Source organism: Anas platyrhynchos, chromosome 7 (genome assembly GCF_047663525.1).
Source record: "Anas platyrhynchos isolate ZD024472 breed Pekin duck chromosome 7, IASCAAS_PekinDuck_T2T, whole genome shotgun sequence".
Taxonomy (NCBI): Eukaryota; Metazoa; Chordata; class Aves; order Anseriformes; family Anatidae; genus Anas; species Anas platyrhynchos.
In genome coordinates this window covers 23750527-23764166 of record NC_092593.1, presented here as the reverse complement: position 1 = coordinate 23764166, position 13640 = coordinate 23750527, and the positions used below count along the sequence as shown (strand labels likewise).

At 42.6% G+C, this 13640-nt stretch overlaps 1 protein-coding gene across 1 annotated transcript in view; it reads right to left on the bottom strand.

Annotated features, from left to right (window-relative positions):
• AGPS (alkylglycerone phosphate synthase) overlaps positions 1 to 9207 on the bottom strand; it is a 51445-nt gene extending 42238 nt beyond the window's left edge. The window contains exon 1 of the mRNA XM_072041011.1: positions 8892 to 9207. Within this exon, the coding sequence (XP_071897112.1) occupies positions 8892 to 9064 (173 nt within the window). The 5' untranslated portion in view covers positions 9065 to 9207. The remainder of the gene's footprint in view (positions 1 to 8891) is intronic.
• Positions 9208 to 13640: the final 4433 nt, after the last annotated feature.

The window sequence follows — 13640 nt, the reverse complement described above, 5'->3', positions numbered from 1 at the left end:
CTCCGTGCTGCTAAGCTTTATATCGTGCCCAAGCTGTCTCATTTAAAGATGACAGCTTTCCTGTTCAGGTACACTGACTTCAACAAAAAGTCAAGCTCATTAACCCTACTTTTGTCTTTGACATATATGGACTATTTTAGCCAGAAGTGTTAGAAAGTGACCGGTTCTTCCTTGTCATCTAACTTTGAAATGCTAATTTCAGTACAGAAATGGATGAAGTGCTCAACACGTCAAAAGCAAGCTTTGGTTTACATTTCTGGTATTGTGTATACACACATATACACACACATAATATATGTGTAAAATAAGTAATGATATTGCCTGAAAGGAAAAAACCTGAAAGAAAAAAGTTACCATGGAAACAGTGACAACAGGAGCAAGTGTTGCGGAAACAGCGTGCTTAGGTTAACTGAATTTAAACATTTCACTTTCATTACAATGGGCAGCATTGAAATACTAGTTTGACTCGATGTAATAAGAATTTATATATATTTACATTTTAACAGCAAAGTCTTTTCAACAAATAAAATATCTCTTCGCTTTTCTGAAGAACTGCCTATTGAATAGCCACAGAGACGCGAGGCAGGAAGCTGTGCAGACCACAGCACACACAATAAATAAAATAAAGGCGTTGAAAAATCGCACAGAAGCCCACGAGGTGGCAGCCTTCCCCCAGCCGGGGCAGGCTGAGTCCTCCAGACCCAAGCATTTGAACTAAAACATCTGCCAGCCCTCTCCAAATCTCATGTTTTAGTGACAGGCAGTATGACTGCTTGAAAATGTTTTCCTTTCCCTAGAAAGCTGAAGCAGCAGCACAGGGCCTCCAGCAGGTACAGAAGCTGAGCGTCCAAAAGTTTAATTCCCATGGAAATTACAACATTGATGAGATTTTTCAGTAGTTCCAAATTCATGTCATAACTATACACCAAATAACTACACACACAATACAGAGAACTGACAGTCGAGGAGTTTTTACTTTTAAAAGAAAAAATATCACCAACAGTTATTATAGCCTTTTATCTTCCAGGGTGGGTTTAAAACACATTGATAACATCAGAAGCAGGCATTTTTTCCACTTATGGTGAAGTTACAAAATTATGTTCAGTGAAATACTGGAACCAAGTTAAAGTAATCATTGAATTTTACTTCAGTAGCAGCAGGTGATTTAACGAAGAATGCCAATGCTGAACTCCTTGCCTTATACAGATACACTGTCCAAGCACACAAACCTCAACAGAACTCCCTCGGCCTTCTACCAAAGAACTTGAAGATCTAGTGCTTTCTGTTTCAAACTGAAACAGACTACTTTGCTAAATGGACAATGATCATTTCTCTTACTTTCTTCAGTGCAGCCACCCTACAGCAGTATGGAAGACGGTGCCGTCCAACCCATCAATGCGACTCAGGGGGAGCAGAGCCAAAACGCCCACAGTGATTTCCCCACAATACCCACCAGGGTTTTCAATTCAATCATTAGGTGACGCCTTGCCTTTAAGCACCACACACACCACTCCTGTTGTGCTGCCCAAGAGCCAGCAGATCTTGGGAACGGGACTGAAGCAGCAGCCGGAAGGGCTCGCACGGGCTGCTTGCCTCACGTCGCCACACGAACGCACACGTCCTCCTGGCTGTGGTGCTCTTGCGAGGCCGGGAGCAGGTGTGTGGTGTTACAGTGCTGTGTAAGGAGTTGCAAGGCAGGACATTACCCAAACAGCAACTCAAGGCTCACCTCAGCTGGACTTTTGGCTACCAACTCGGAACACCTACAGGAGAGGGTTCTGAACCTCCTGAGGTGACCGCATAAGGTTGCCCTCCCTCTGCTGTGGGGCACGGGCCTGTGTGGGTCACACAGGCACACCTCTCAACCACTACGCCGGCAAACCGCTCCAGAGAGCTTCTGGAGACAGCAGTAAATTAGGATTAGGTGTCTGGAAATTATGAAAGGGAACGTGGCCCAAGGAACCACTTCAAGAACTGCTTTGTGAAAGCATTATTTATCCAGAGAAGAATGACAGGCTGCAGGCAGGGAATATCTGCTGTGCTCGTCATACTTCTGCCCTCTCACCGAGCCTTCCCCTGCAGCAAACCAGAAGTAACCGCTCTCAAGTCAAATAAAATGCCTGTTTTTATAAATTGAGAAACACTGAGGTTCTGCAGCCTGCCCTCCAGATAAACCCCTGCACTTGCACATACACCTAATACAGCTGCTATTCTGTTTGCTAAATACCTGGCACAGCAACATGAATCTGGGTTCACATTTACAGTAGTTTACATCTACCATAAGCTGAAACTGTAGACAAAATTTTAGGCATAAAAGACTTGAAGGAACCAGGTACTCCAGAGTAGTGTTGTGTGTTTTTTTTTATTTGTTTAAAACTGTTCTGACCAAAAAAAAGGAGATACTAGCCTCAACTACTTCATTACTCCACATTTCACCATGTTTTAATTAGCAAAGCCCCAAGGAACAAGGAAATTGGTGTTTCTCCACTGTTCTCTTGTAGAAAGCTTATGTCATTTAGTGAATTAAGTGAATTAAAGATTAAACACTATAATCAGTATGAAGAAAGTCAAGATATTATGTCTATACTACTCAGTACACACTTAGCCAAATGATGATTCTTATGCAAGGGACTACCTTAAAGGAGCTATTTCTATTCCATATACATGTCAATTCAGTCAATACCAGTTTCATTTTTATCTTTCAAGGGACTGCTCTACTGCAAAAAGACGTGCACATGGCTACTTCCAGGCAGTAAAGGAATAAGCACTTAAACACTTTTCAAACAAATGAACAGTATGCTGTTTATTTTTTCAAGTAAAACAAGCTCAGATCCTGGACAAGACTGTTTTACCCATCACATAGAGGATTTTTAGCATGCTCTATACCAAATGCATCAGATAACCACTAAAGAATACTTTTTAGCCTATACAATCAACCCAGAAGGCTTGCATACAAGAACAACTTTTGGATGTAACAAGGCGATGGAGACATCCATCAAGCTTGTCCATCACATTGAACTGACAACTGATTTTTAATATTTCACATTATTTATTCTCTACTAAGATGTATAGCAACATTACAGTAAATTCCTGTTGACTGCAACTCTTACACACACGGCAGATGTCTTTAGTTTACTCCGGGTCAAAGTAGTTTCTAGGAAGTCAAAGTAATTATTGTTGTCTATTGTGTGAGCAAAGATTGTTCTATTCAACTTACGCAAATCTTAGGTTTAACTACATAGCTATGTACATTCAATTTCTTGTACAGGAGTTCAGACCTCAGTAGATATCAAGAAATTGATCTACAAAATTCTGCTTTTCAGAAGTAGCTACTTATTTTCCCATAATAATCTATATATTGTACTTTAATACGTTGAGCATGTTTTACACTTTTATTTGCACATTTTTTCTAGTAAAATTTAACCAATTAATACATTCACTTTGGTTTACTTGATATAATAACTATTCTGTTAGATCTTTTGATTTTTAAATTAATTCAATTCTGACATTTCTTACATGCCATCTGCTCAAAGACATGACTACTTAGATAACAGCAGTTGAAGGCAAATGCAACTTCATATGCAACAGCAAATGACATCTTTAATCAGGCTAGTGTTTCCGTGAGAGAATCAGATTACCTTATCTGTTCCTATACTTCAAGCAATAACCTTAACAAGCAATTACCTGCTTTGATGTAATCACAAAAGCCTCCTGTGAACTGCCACACCTTCCTCGATGCAACAGGCTCATGCACTTTGATTTAAGACTCTTGATTTAAGACTCTAGAGGGACCAGCCCTTTCCTTCTTTGCCTAAAGTTTCCACTACCTTAAGCTCAGAAGCCAGCTATGCTAGGATTTAGCTTAATGTCAAGTTTTGCTTAAAAAACACTGTTTCCTAAAAAGCTAGTGCCATTATGAACACTTAACAAGTCACATATGGAATCTAACCTTTCAAACAAAATTTTGATGCTGCTTACTGAACTTCAGATACCTACAGAAGAAAAGCTGAATCTATGAAACATTCCCTCGACTCCCCAGACTTCCTTCAACCTCTGTTGCTAACCTTACACTTTGGTGTTATCATCCTTCAGTCTCCAATCTAAACAGATCATGAATTTAGCTCAGAATAAAAATTGTTACACAAGAAGTCTTAAGAAGTTTTAAAGTACTCATAAGAGCATAGATGTGTATTCCTGTGAATACCAGGAATTCCTCTTTACCAACTGCAGTGAACTATCCTAAGGAATGCAGTAACCATGAAATCACAAATCAAGCCCTTCATTCAGGGTAGGTTTCATAGAACAGCACTTACAGATGAACTAGAATAATGCACGTTTACCTCATCAATTATAAACTAGCATTTGCACTAGACATCATTTAAATTTACATGACACAAAAAGCATACTGCAAAGAAGTGTCTCAGTATTGTTGATGATATGATCCCTCTTTGAAGTTACTTGTTAAGAAGCATCTTTATACATCGATTCACGTTCTGCTTGGCATTGTCATCATTGTTATCAGCAAGAATTGCAAAAGTCTAGATAAAGGCATGTTGATGTTAACAAGTTACCTTGAGCAGCCTGGGTTTTAACTTGCTAAAGGGCAGACGGCTGGCTGTACGTTCACCCCTTGGCTTATTCTAGTTAACAGTGTGCCTGTAACAACCATAAGAGAGCCACAAACCTCTCTGCATCCCACCGGAGAAAAGCTTCCCCACAAAGAGATGGGAAAGTCAGTGTTTTTTTTGCTCCATTTGCTAAATTTTTAGCGTAAGTCTCACCAGGAAAATGGACTTACCAGTCACCGAAAGTCACCAGTATAACGTAAAGTTTTGAAAAAACACTTAAGGAAGAATTCTTTTCCAATTCAAGATTTTAGTAAGTTTTTTAGCAGGCCCATCAACTTTTTAAAGCTTAGACACACAGCAATTTATAACTGTGACCCCCACTTTTCACTGCAGCATTGAATTAATAAAATTCAAACCTGGAATGGTACCAAGAAGTACCATCTCTCCACTCTTGTTGTGCATAAGGCTCTCCACTCATACAGCACACTTACAGTGCATCCTTCCTTCAAGAGGATGCTCCTCTAAGCATAATGTAGCTTATATTTTCTGATTTTTTTTCCTTTTGATAATAGTAATTTTATAAAATAAGAAGCGTGCTGTAATCTTTAAACACATCAACTTGCAAACATACTGGTTTGCCTTCACTGGCATTTTTATTTTGAAGCAGGGACAATTAGGTGAACACCCACAGAAACTCAGATACTCTCCTTCCTATCCTCACTGGTGATGAAAAATGGCTGGGTAAGGTCCTTACCAGCATCGTCTTCAGACTGTCAACAAGAAAGCAGTGTTTCTACAGGTCAGTGTCTAGTGACTACAGGATAAGTATTAGAACAGGTTTTTTTTAGTCATAGCAAGTCTTCTACTTTGCAGAAGAAATACAACACAAGGAGAGTGTTGTATATAGATCTGGTGTAAGCGTCTGTCAAAAGCTTTGACTATTTCGAACACTACAGGAAAGATGCAACCGGCCTAAAGAACACCTAGGTACCTAGGCTGAAGCTTTGCTAGGAAAAATTAAACTGATAGCTCAAAAGAGGTAGAAAAGCTGAAGCATCATAGACAGATTTAATAGGAGACCGCAGGAAGAAAGCATCTGGGTTTGGATTGTCGTAATATTGCTTAAAGACACACAGCATCACTGTACCATCTCCAGGTCAATTACGCTTACCAGATTTTTCAGTCGAGCTTTTCAGTAACTTATGAAAACATTGTCTCCAGGATATTCCTAACACAGGATGTCACATTAGTTTCTGAAATTCTCATTATTCTTCCCCTGAGAGGTAGGAAAAATAGCTGCCAAGTTCAATATTGTGTCTCTCTCAAGTTGCAATTATGCAAAGATACACACTTAAGCCCTATTAAACTGAATAGACTGCAAAAAAAAATATATTAACTCGTTATTGATATAAAATTTGGTACATATTAACTTGTTTCAAGCCTAAAGGTAACTTATGACTTGGTGCAATAATTGCACACTTGGGAAGTGTAAATATCTATACAGACCAAGTATTTTCCAGAAGCAGTTCACAAGTTTCAAGCTTTATTTTAAGCATTTTCAGGACCTTTTAAACTGCTTGAAGACCTAAAGACACAACTCTTACAAAGTTAAAGTACTTAGGTGTCTTCTGTTATTTGAAAGATCAGCTTCACTGGGGTCTAGACACCTTTGAATTGAAATAAAGAAGCGTTTCCAGAGCAGATCAAGCACAGAACATGGCACAATCCCTTTTCAGTAAAATATAATTAACCAAAGAATCCAACCTCCTTAGACTTGGTTTTACACTTCAGAGACCTATTGTATTTAACTGGCTTATCTTCTGCATGCTCCATTGCTCAGTACTCACAGCCTGAAATGCAAGTTCAGCTATTAACCTTTCAGGTCTAACACATTTTCTACAGCTTGTATACACTCAAACAAGTGCTCTAGCACTCAAGTTTCTTTATGCCTGATCACCACCTCAAAACCCCCACAGGAGCTCCAGGCCTAGCCTCTTACACCCGACACATGACCTCAGAGGTCAGGCTGTCTCCCTGCCTGATTCTCCAAGCTTTCATTTAAGAGGTGCTTTTTTGTGTTGTTATCAGTTTTGCTTAGGGACTTATATCAGTGTATATTCAAAGAAGGACTGTTAATTATACTTTTGCCAAATATTTCTGTCCATACAAAGAACTCTGGGAAAACTTTCATTGCATCCATCATAGCCCCTAGCCTTATACAAGTGTCTTTGCACTACCCAAGTAAAACTACCACACAGGTAAAAGTGAGCTTAACTAAATGCTGAGAGAGTCCAGTACTAAACCTCTCACTGACTGAACAAAGCTAATAAGCTGATTTTTAAAAATTCCTTACTTTCAGCAAGCTTCAGATATTTGTTATAGTCAGTCTGTAGCATTCTTCAATTCCATCCCAGTAATTTCTTTACCTTCTCATTCAAGCAAGAGCACCTTTGTTAGAATTTAATGTTTTCAAGGTGAACAACTTCAGAAACCATGTTATTTTTTCAACATAGTTGAACTTCCATCTTGAAATCTTACCCTATCCCTCCCACGTCCTCTCAACTCCCGTATCAGCCTTCAATTTATAAGGCCTCACAGCCCTTCCCACCTGTCCATGGATATTCCAGACCCCCTAGACCTTCTCCATCTTCACCAAGTAATCTCAGCCACCAAGACAGCCACTCAGACCCACCTATAACTGACAAGAATTCTGGCCCAGTACGTTCCCAATCTTCTGAATGGGTCAGCCAGCTCCGGATCAGCTGGAAGTCGCTGGAACAGGACTCTGGCATTCATCACTTACCACCTCCAAATCACTACAGGCAACAGAATCATCTCCACCCTATCCCTACCCTCCCATCACTCACTTCAAAACTCATTATCTTGAAATAAAAACTCTACCTAGATCCTCATACCCAAGCTAATATTTAAGTATCACAGACTTTTTAACACCTACCACCTGAAATACGTTTCAGCTAGATCTCACATTCAGAGTGAACACCTAAAAATAAGAGGTACAGATCCTGTAAGGTTCTATTTCCATACATACAAAAAATGCTGGGCTCTAGATACATCAAGACAGCTGCACCTATGATGGGCATCAAACTTTCTAGCAGCTCCTTTACACCCTCACAACAAAGCATCCTGCAGTTGTTTCACTTTGATCATAAATTCCTTGAAGCAACATAACATTATTAATCTAGAACAAGTTGTATGGTGCAGAAATATCAGTTCTTCACGTTCCTACAGCGAATAGCAGTATGGGAGGCCAACGTCCTTAACTTGTAGAAGAAGTACAGGCGTTAAGGTCACCATGCCTGCGTTTCCACAAAAGAAGCTATCTTTAGGGTCATACGCATCTTCACAAAAGCATGTTTCTGCCGCTTTTCAAGGATGCAGGAACTGGCTGTAGAAATTACATGAGAATTCATTTAAAGGAAATCCATTAGAACTAGCTAAACTGGTATTTTTCAGAAACAATGATTTCTTCCTAAGCTCAAACCAAAGAAAAACTCAACCTGGAATCCAACGATTTTGGAACAACCCATTTCTCTTGGTGAGCAGTGCTCTTGATGCATCTCCTGCAAGAACATCAAATCCCCTCAGCGGGAGGGGATATCAAAGGCTTTCAAACTTTGTCATAGGCATGAAGTCAAACGTTACATCCCAGTCCTCTCAAAGCAGCAAGCTCAGCTTGGGCCACTAATGATCTGTTAAAATAATTCAGACCATCCCTTGATCTTTCATCCCTTGCTTGAGAAAAGAGGTTCATAGCAAATCATGGGCTGAAGGGATTTTCCTCAAAGGAACATCAACTCTCTTACCCGCTGCTTGCCCTGCCTGCCTCCTGACCACCTCCATAGGCTACCGGAGCAGACCAGTGCCTGCGCACAGCCTGATGGACAGGAACAGGTTGGCTACAACCCAGACCGTAAGATGCTCCTGTGGGACTGCAAGCTAACGCGTGCATTGGAAATCCACATCTGAAAACGGGGAAATCGTGAAATAAACACGGGACCATCCTACCTGAGAGGCGAGCCTCACCATGGCAAGTTACACGCACCAGTACCACAACTTACCAGTGAAATGAACCCCAGAGCTGCCGCTCGCCCTGCCGTGAGCTGAGCTGCTGGGCTCCCAGGTGCCACCGGGCACGCAAGGCGCTCGCAGCCCAAACTTCGGGCAGGGCAGGGCAGGGCCGGCACACGCCGGGTGTCCAGCCGGGCTCACAGGGCCCCTTCGCCGCCCGCCCCCCGCGGAGCCCCCCGCGCCCCCGCCCCGCCGCCCGCAGCGGGCAGCCCGCGGCTCGCCGCCCGCACCCACCGCTTCTTGGGGATGGAGCCGGCGGCCGGCCCGGCGGGGCCACCCTGCGCCTTGCAGGGGCTGGGGGACAGCGCGGCGCGGCCCGAGCCCCGCAGGTGCCCGGAGATGATGCGCAGCCGCCGCCGGGCGGAGGACGGGGACCCGCCGCCGCTTCCCGCCGCCTCCGCCGCCATGGCGCTTCCGTGTTGTGCCGCCGAGCGCTGCCGGGTGAGGGGTCAGGCGGGCGGAAGGCGCCGAGCCCCGCTCCCCGCCGAGCCCGGGGGCAGGGGGCGGCCCGCGGGGTCCCCGCCAGGCTCCTCCCGGCAGGGCAGCCCCGTGCCGAGTGCCCGCTCCCCGCAGCGGGGATCGCCTCAGCTCGTTACGAAACGCTCCGTGGTGGCGTGGGCGTGGGTGGGGTGCTGAAGGCGCTGGTTAGTGGGGTGACAGAGTGCTCCCTCCTGCTTACTCCCCTCAGCTTACAGGTGCCTTGCTGACAGGGGCAGGGAGCCTGCGCCTCAGCACCTCTATCTGCACTGAGCACCAACAGCTAAAACTGCAAGATAGGGCTTCAGTATGTGTATGTGTCAGGCTGCTTTCCTATAGCGGTGAAAATGAAGAGCAGAATGAAGTCAACCCCACAGAATCACAGAATTTCTAGGTTGGAAGAGACCTCAAGATCATCGAGTCCAACCTCTGACCTAACACTAACAGTCCCCACTAAACCATATCCCTAAGCTCTTCATCTAAACGTCTTTTGAAGACTTCCAGGGATGGTGACTCCACCACCTCCTTGGGCAGCCTGTTCCAGAGCCTAACAACCCTTTCAGTAAAGAAATTCTTCCTAAGATCGAACCTAAAACTCCCCTGGCACAACTTTAGCCCATTCCCCCTCGTCCTGTCACCAGGCACGTGGGAGAACAGGCCAACTCCTACCTTGCTACAACCTCCTTTAATGTTCTTATCAAGAGCAATAAGGTCGCCCCTGAGCCTCCTCTTCTCCAGGCTGAACAAGCCCAGCTCCTTCAGCCGCTCCTCGTAGGACTTGTTCTTCAGGCCCCTCACCAGCTTCGTTGCCCTTCTCTGGACCCACTCAAGCACCTCTATGTCCTTCTTGTAGCGAGGGGCCCAACAGACAACACACCTGCTACCAGAGACGGCACCAGTGTGACCGGATTTGCGCAGGGCAATGCAGTGGTGGGCTGGCGACCTGCTCAGAGTAACTCCAACTTCGTGAACTGCAATACCTTGCACAGTTGAGGCCTACTTTGTTATCACACACAATCTACTTTCGTGATTAGCTTTTGCAGGTTGATGGCACCAGTCAGCTTTATGGAAATCTTGAAGTGGAACACTGCTATCTGTGTGATTATTAATACTTTCATAATGATCTTTTGCCTATCACTGCTGGTTTATTTGCTCATTCCTTCCTCGTGCACCCCTATGCTTGTTCTGTCGTGTATATGAAATAAAATCACATGAAAATTCGTGAAACTCTTACCTTATCCTCTTTCAAATCCCTTTCAAGGACCTATTTCTCCCTTGATACTTCGGTGTGATACCTTTCCATTAGCTAAGTAACTAGCAGAAAGTTCTCTAGGGAGCAGCAACTAGCAGAAAGTTCTCTGGGGAGCAGTATGTAGTGCACAAGCAGAGAGACTTTGGTTCAGTTCCCTACTTCACATGCAATATCTGTGTCTCTTTGAGTCATAGCTCTCCATAAAGAAACCAGGGATAACAGTATCTCCCTGCAGAAATTGACCAGAAGATAAATACACTAAGGTCTGTGTGACAATATAGGATCAACCACCCTAAGACCTTCTGATTGAAAGCTGTACATAAAAGCCAGGTATTGTTACTATTTGTTTTGCTTTTATTCTCACCATGGCTAATTCATCTCATGCCTTTTGTGTACTTTGACTGGAAAATGGCCTGTAATTTTCCTGGGGCAGGAATTGCACTAGTTGCAATGTGGTCTCAGCTTTAGGTTAGGTTTCTGGTATTACTGCGATATAAACAGCTGTTCCGGCAGTTTGATAGTTTGGTTATGAAGTTAAATTTCCCCCTGTGAGTAATTTGTATACTACTTTCTGAATTAACTCATGCATATCTGCATTTAACTATCTGCTGCTGTGGAGGCAGTCTTTAGGGAACAAACACGGATCTCTCGACTGAGTTTTCATTCACATTGTTTACTGAAGTGCTGGATATAGCTGGAGGGATTTTAAGTCACTGTTATCTAAACTGTTCCACATTGTGGAAGGCTGGCAGACAGATACTACGTTCATTGCAGTAGGCTTCAGATTTTGCTAGACTTTCTCTGCATTGCACTCAGTGGTAAGGAACAATCCTTTGTAACGGGCTCATTTATTTGATCCTAATCATAGGAGGTTGCAAGTCAAAAATAGAATCTAATATCTGATGAGAAACATTTATCACTACCTCAGAACCTGATTCTCCAAAAAGTTCCCTATTAGTTTTCAATGTGCGCACCTGGAGATTTAACTGAGGGCGGTAAGGGCATGATGCTGTGGTTCTTAAGCCAGAGACAATGCTTCCAGGGAATGGAGGTATAGCTAAAGGACACCTCAGTTCTGTGCAAGAGATGGGTCTTTTCTTACTGTGAGAATGGAGAGTTCCTGGCAGCACTGTGAGTGCATTCCTCAGCTCCCTTTTGGAGGGCGGCAATCTTCATGAAAAGGAGTAGGAACATAATGTGTTGGCAGATCATGAGCCTGTTCTTTCTCACCATTTGCCTGAAGTGAACCACTGACGTATTTTCAAAACAAAAAAAAAAAGTCTAATTGGTTCGTATAAAGTCTAACTGATCAGTAGAAGTGTTAAAAAGAAAACTTAGCAAGCACAACAATGTTGAAAGTAATATAATTGAGACAACAAAGTGAAATACAATTTCAGTAAAAAATCCAGCAGATCTACAAGGTGGAAGTTTGAAGCATGCTGATTGTTGCCAAGCCAAAGCAGCAGGGTTTACTGTTCCGTGAGCTTTCTTTCCCACACACCTGAGTGAATCTAAAAGTGTGAGTGGGATGCAAACTGCATTGCAAAAGCAATGAGAAAAGCAAACTAAAGAATCCTCTGTTTTCTAGAAAACACGCTGAGCTTTAACTTTTAATTGCCAAGATTTCAGCAGGTGAAGAGCAAAAATCATGGAGCAGTTTACAAACAGATTACAAACAGTAACTTCTGTTTACAAACTTCAGTTTACAAACAGATAAACTTTAATTTAAAAGACTTGAATGACCAAGAAAAATGTTGACAATACCCAAGGAAAAGGCTATGAGAGTACAAGGGGTGCCACCAGGGGCCTGGTGGCACTAACAGACCTCACTGGCCCTAACCAGCCTCACTTTGCCTGTTTAGGAAAATCCCTAAAATGAAAATGATTAGATGATGGCAGAATATCAGGGGGAAATATCACACATGCTTTATCTGTTCTGATTCTTCCAGATGTCTGTTTGTGGCCTGCATCAGAGACACAATACTCTGCAGGATGGACTGTGGTCTGAAGCAGCACGGGGATTCTTCAGTCCTTATCCCTGACAGGTTTTTAAATGTTAGCTTAAATATTTCATGTAATGCCATCAGTAAAATGCCATCTTTCTCCTAGATACACTAACTGAAAAACACCATTTTGAATCAACTTCCAAAGGAACACCGCTACATTTTTCTGTACGTTGTTTGGAATGACTATACCTTAATTAAAATGGTCTTTCTCAGTTCTTTAGTGTACGGCAAAAGTAAGGGATCTCTTCATAACAGATAAGCAGGACATGAACAGAGCAAAAGAACTTTTTCTTTTTTTTTTTTTCTTTTCAAGATTCTTCATTTTGTGGAGCTACTTGCAAAGTTAAAACAGAAAAAAACGCCTACTGGAATAAGGTGTGTTTTAGAGGTTTCTTTCTCCAGTCCAATTCAGATGTGATTGACACTAATGTATAAGGAACACCTTTTTGTTCTGTATTTCTACAACCTTGTACAATAAGCCAGCACCTACAGAAAAGGTGGGGTTTTGGCTGTCCTAGGAACAGGATGGGTGTGGAACATCCACAACTGAATCATGAGCTCAAAAGAGGCTTATGAGGCAAGAGATGGGGTAAAAGGGCATAAGCCTTTGAGCTCCCCTCTAGATTAGTCATTTTATTCACCAGAAATGAAGAAAGTTTACACCTGTTGATGAACATGTCATTCAACACCAAGTCATTCATGCCCTGGGAGGAGCATTGTTAATATTTTAATGAGCCCATAAGTTTTTCTGAAAGGAAACAATTTGTCCAAGATTTATTTGGTTTTGTGCCATTTTTACAGTCAACAGAGAGCCTGAGGGAAAGGCAAAGTATCCATCTACCCATCCATCCACCCATCCATCTACTACCAGCTTATGGCAAGAGGAGGCTCAGGCGGCTGAGCAGCCTAGAAACATGTCTGTATTTGAACAAGAGCTGATCGTTGAGAAGCAAGTGCTAAGTCCTTATCAGTGATATATTAAAAAATGCATATTGTGAAACTGCTGCAACTTCACTAAGTCCTCCCTTATGACCCAGGGCAGAGTTAGTAACAGTATACTGTTGTTATACATATTTGAATAATATATCTGGATCTATTTTGTGTATATTGTATTTTGCACACAAGAAAAATCCTTGCTAAATAATTAAATATATGCATGGATGAGTTCATGCATCAATTGTTTCAAGGCAGGCCATTGCAAACTGAATAAGAGACATTTCTACTCTGTTAGCTTCTGGTAGTAAATCC